This window comes from Argopecten irradians, chromosome 4 (assembly GCF_041381155.1).
Source record: "Argopecten irradians isolate NY chromosome 4, Ai_NY, whole genome shotgun sequence".
NCBI classification, from domain to species: Eukaryota; Metazoa; Mollusca; class Bivalvia; order Pectinida; family Pectinidae; genus Argopecten; species Argopecten irradians.
The window spans coordinates 7755132-7760259 of NC_091137.1; the positions used below are offsets into that span (position 1 = coordinate 7755132).

Below are 5128 nucleotides of genomic sequence, written 5' to 3' on the forward strand. Positions count from 1 at the left end.
ATGTACCCAATTAAGTTAAATAAGGATATCAAGACGTTATCACACGTAATGACGATGTTATCAGTACATATGTACCCAATTAAGTTAAATAAGGATACTCATACTCTCAAAAGCATTTTGAATTTTCAAAAAAAAGGTTTAGTATTGCCAGTTATAAACTTAAAAGATGGGACATGTTTTTTGGGACACCTTATATATGTCTAATTAACACAAAAAATGATATAAAATAATTTATTTTGCTTTTGGTGCATGCGCAATAAGTACTTCATTCCATATAGGATATAGTGCCACGGATTTTTTTCGGGATGCAATTAATTGTTTTTAATATATTTATCTTGAAATAAAATTAGAAGCTCAAACTTCACAATGGTGGTAATGGTGTAAAGTAGCTAACTTTTGTAACTGAAGATATTACTCAATCGTCCGATCCTGTTTTGATAGAGAAAAAATACCATTTGTCAGCAGTGGAGTATCTTTATAAATACCGTACGACCTTTATCTTGAAGGAACTAAAATCAGCCATTTAATTTTTACGATATTTTCATTCATCATTGTTATAAAAATTCCAATTATATCATGTTCGAAGATTTGATACATTAATATCAGTAGTGTTTATGTCCACTGAGATGCTCTACGATAAGCTCCAACACGCTTGTAGGCATTGTTTTAGAAACGTATCGTAGAGCATTGTATAGTATAATGAAGTACATTGCAAGATATCTTATTTAAATTTTAAAACTTTCAATGATATTTTCTGATAAACATATTCGCGATATATATTGATTATTATCCAATACAAGATGGTAGTATTTAATATCAATATCAGCAATGTACCCCAGTTCTCACGTGTACTATTGTGAGGATGACGTCTCACACCTACGGTTATTGATTGTATACCGACACTGATTTATAATTACTTACAGACAAGGATTATGACATTACACTAACCCATCTCATCCAGCTGAAGGAAAACTGTCAGTACCATATATTACTGTAAATTGTACATCACCAGAGGCTTGGCACCAATTATTTAAAATCTAAAACCTTCCATTACCGTACAATATTATTAATCTGGCTGTGTGCAGTTATGTAAAGTTTGTGTTCAGAAATAGGTCGACTGACGAGCACGTCCTTTAAAGGTTCTTTGGTTTTGTGGCGTTTGTATAAACATTGGTAGCAGGTTCCTGATGTGTGACGGGGTGGTGACTGTTATATCCGAGGGTGTGGTAGGTACATCAGCTGAACTCACGGAACCGTGAACAGTGGAGACTGTCATACTTCTGCTCCTCTTAGATGGTCTTCTTCTCTCTCTGATCGTTACTCTGGTAACTGTTGTATCATTAATTGGGGACAGTAGCACGTCATCGTTTGCCTTTGGGGGCGTAGTAGTTTTACCAGCAAATAATGCAAAACCTGCCGTTATACATGTTAGGCTAAGACTTCCGTTGGCCATGTAAAAGCCAAAGAGAATGGATGACGACATTCCCGAATGGGACACGATATACAGCCCAGACATTAAGCCTCCAAATAAACCTAAAAGACAAAGGACCGATTTTTATGTCAAATTGTATAATTTCCTCTTACTCGCAAGAAATTAATGGGCGTCTTTGGTGATACAGAGTAGCAGTTAGTTAACTCATATAATTAATTCATATGGACAGGGATGCGTTTTCGTCAACGATCACAAATTATTGCGTTAAAATCAACACAATGATTTTCTTAAACTGAAATAAGAACTCGTTTACGAACAAACATAAATACAGAATAGTGTAAATTAATTATTTGTCTCTTATTTTTTATCTCTTTAGATTGAACTTACCTGTGGTCAAGGCCGAGGCCGAACAAACATACAGAAAGTAGCGACTCCATGGATAGGGCCAGCAAAGAGTCAGGCAACAACTAACAGCCGACACAAAGTAGGAGGCTAGGGCAATAGAGGCACATACCTGTACACCCACAAATACACCTGTAAAAACAGGGATACTTAACATTACTGAGGATTCAACTTCGCAAGCCAAGGGGATTCAGTACGACACTCAGAGTTTCAGGAAGAGTATCGTACTCAATACCCTTGCCATGGCAATATTACCTTTGGATACGTACAGACAAAGTAAAAATCCAAAACCATGCTGACACAAACACTTAAGCTTTTACGCAAAAAATCGTGAGAACATCGTCACAAAGGGATTGGACGACTGGTTCGCCCGTTGTCAGTATAATGTGACCGGGTGGGGTGTGCTGTCCGGTGTTCGATAGCACTACTAAATGGACAAAAGTGTCCACTTTTGAAAGAAACACAGCACAAACATACAAATATACAGAATTGCAAACACATGCAGAGAAGGTCGTCATACTGAAGCTATTAATGCATATAGGACAGAAATAAACCAACTAAACATTTATTTCTAACTTTGGGGAAATACAGAAAATAGCAGAAGGTTAAGTGATAACTAAAGCAGCCCAAGCCCAAGCTAATTGATTTCGACATGAAGATTAACTGAACATGTCTTTTTGCCCCACCCCCACCCCTCACGGGTGTAATGTTCTAAAAATGCACATTGCGCGTTTCCTAAAAGTTCAATCACGTAATGTTCAAATTTTTAATAATAAAAATTTAATACACACGAACTAGACTTAAAATGTTCATCAAGGTATTACACTATTTCAAAAAATGCTTCTTAAAGATAAATTTGCTTCATTATCATTTTGAGTTACACAACAATGTGCCGATGGTGTGAATCCGGTATGTTCAGATCGTGCTGGGTTGCATATTGGTATGACAACACTCACAATTATCATTTCTAAATGCAGGTAACTTTAAATCGAAAAATTACCGTGTTAAGAACGCTTTAAAATCATTAAAATACGTTGTAAATCTCATCTCAACCATTCCAAATCGTAATAATTTTTCCCAGGGGAGAACCCAGGACCCCCAAAACAACAAAAATCTCACGCCCTCGGTGCTTCCAAATTCATCAACTCGTACATCGTAAAACTCATCTCAGCCATTCTAAATCGTAAAAAATTTTCCCGTGGTGACCCCCAGATCAGCCGTACACCAAAATCTCGCGCCTTCGGCCCTCACAAATTCAAAAAATTACATCGTAAAACTCATCTCTGCTGTTTAAAATCGTACAATTTTTTCCTGGGGAGACCCTCTGGACCCCCCCAAACACCAAAATTTCGCGCCTTCGGCGCTCGTACTATCATCAAAATATATTGAAAAGCTCATCGTAATATTTTTCCAGGGGGAAACACGGACCCACCAAACTCGCACGCTAATTTGCGTATTCATTAACTTTCTGTTATCGAAGCCACTCTCTATAGATATGTACAAGGATTAAATGTAATAATATATGAAAAAAATATATCGAGTATATCCTGTGATTGCGGGACACGCGACGGGGGGATGACTGATTTTGAAGTAATTGTGCCCATGTCTGATTGGCACAGCGTAAAGACACCATTACCACTAGGCCATTGAGCAGTTATGTTACGGATCATGAAAATGGAGTAAGAAAATAACACCATATCTTACCGGTAACTGTTTCGTGGGTGATGGTTCCACACGCCTCACTTTGTGATGTAGCTATGCAGACCGTGAATATCCCATACCGGAGTGTGTGTCCGTCCGTTCGGATAAACGTCCAGTACGGAATAACAAACGCCACAAGGTAACAGAGAAATCCCAGGACACTTAATACTAAACAAATCCACCGGCAGATGATCTGCTGTCTGTATGTCAACTCCATTTATTTAACTGTTGGTTTTGTACAAACGTATCGAATTTCAAATGTTGCTAATCTCGACAAAAATCACAACAAAACTATATAAAGAAACCATATACTTTCTACCTCTATCGTAAGAATATTCTGCGTTGATGTCGCCCAATTAATAAAATAGGTGATTTGTTCGTCCATATATAACATTAATGTGTAATGTTTTGCTATAGAAATACTAAGTACAATATCGATGAAAATTAATTGAGAACATTTAAGTAGCAATTAACGTAAGCATGAAGTAATCTGGGTTAAATGCAGCGAACCTTACCACATCCGTACGGCTAAAGCAAATATTGGTATATATAGGTGTACCGTAAAAATCTCCGTCATTTAAAAGTTCGCAGATTGAATAGCACGGTTTAATCTATCCCAAGTTATAAAAATAATAAAATTAAAACCAGTCAGGCGATTTTTACCTCTGGGGAAGGATATGTGTACAATACTATATAGTTCAGAATTATTTGCTTGAATTTTACAATTGGTTTTTGATGAAAACATATTATGATTGCTTTATGTGTAGAAGTATTGTTGATGAATGAATATCACAATGAGGGTGACGTTACAAAAGGACTGATGAGAGGCCTTGGTATAACAGTAAGGGCCTCCAATAGTTAGGTCGGTCAGGTCATCTTCGTGCGTTAATTCATAGGGACTTAGTCATGAGAACATTACTATTTTAGCCACTCAGTCCAGTAATGGAGTACATTTTGTATGTATAGGGAATAAGGGGAATAGAGAGAAATTACATTCAAACTTGTCTTCTATATTCAAAGTCTACAACCATTTTGTTGCGCTCACACAAAAGAAACAGTTATTTATCTTTCACATTATATAACAATTTATTTATTTACACTACTAAAATCAAAATTATTTGTTATACCCCTATAAAATAGTTTCTGTTTAAAACTTAATTGACAAAAATGCCACTAAATGAATTGTTCCGTCGAGCTGCCAAAAGAACTGTTAAAATCGACTGTTAAAATGTGCTGTTGGACCGAAGTGACGTCAAAATAGGTATAACAAAACAGTTATCGACTGGGTTTTAGGGCAACAAATGATTTGTTGGACCCTTACACAAACTGTTGCCCTCGGCCGACTTGTGTATGTCATGTTTTATTAAATGGCTTAGACCCCCTACAGTGTCCTCATTAAATACACCTGGACAAAGTAGAACTATTTCTCAAATAATAAATAAAACAAATACTGTTTATTCCAAAGTGTACCGCAGATGTTGTTGTGTATAATTCACTAGCTATACAAGCTAAACAGAAAACCTTTTTCTACCTATTGAAACATTTATACATAAACGAACGTGAGGATTATTTTGGAAACCTTATCAGACTCTC

The 5128-nt window shown here is 36.4% G+C and overlaps 1 protein-coding gene across 1 annotated transcript; it reads right to left on the minus strand.

Moving 5' to 3' along the window:
• Positions 1 to 217: 217 nt before the first annotated feature.
• LOC138322387 (uncharacterized) lies at positions 218 to 3831 on the minus strand. Its single transcript, XM_069266426.1, has 3 exons — positions 3539 to 3831; positions 1820 to 1966; positions 218 to 1533 (listed from the first exon to the last, which is right to left on the minus strand). Exons 1-3 carry the CDS (start codon positions 3750 to 3752, stop codon positions 1103 to 1105), a joined length of 792 nt encoding a protein of 263 aa, XP_069122527.1. The 5' UTR covers positions 3753 to 3831; the 3' UTR covers positions 218 to 1102.
• Between the last annotated feature and the right edge of the window lie 1297 nt (positions 3832 to 5128).

What these genes read in the sequence shown, in the direction of transcription:
- LOC138322387 (XM_069266426.1), bottom strand. Translation starts at nt 3,752, where the DNA reads ATGGAGTTGACATACAGACAGCAGATCATCTGCCGGTGGATTTGTTTA. An exon ending in CACCCACGAAACAGTTACCG is followed by an intron (nt 1,967 to 3,538) that starts GTAAGATATGGT and finishes CTGTTTTTACAG; the next exon opens with GTGTATTTGTGGGTGTACAG. An exon ending in GGCCTCGGCCTTGACCACAG is followed by an intron (nt 1,534 to 1,819) that starts GTAAGTTCAATC and finishes TTTGTCTTTTAG; the next exon opens with GTTTATTTGGAGGCTTAATG.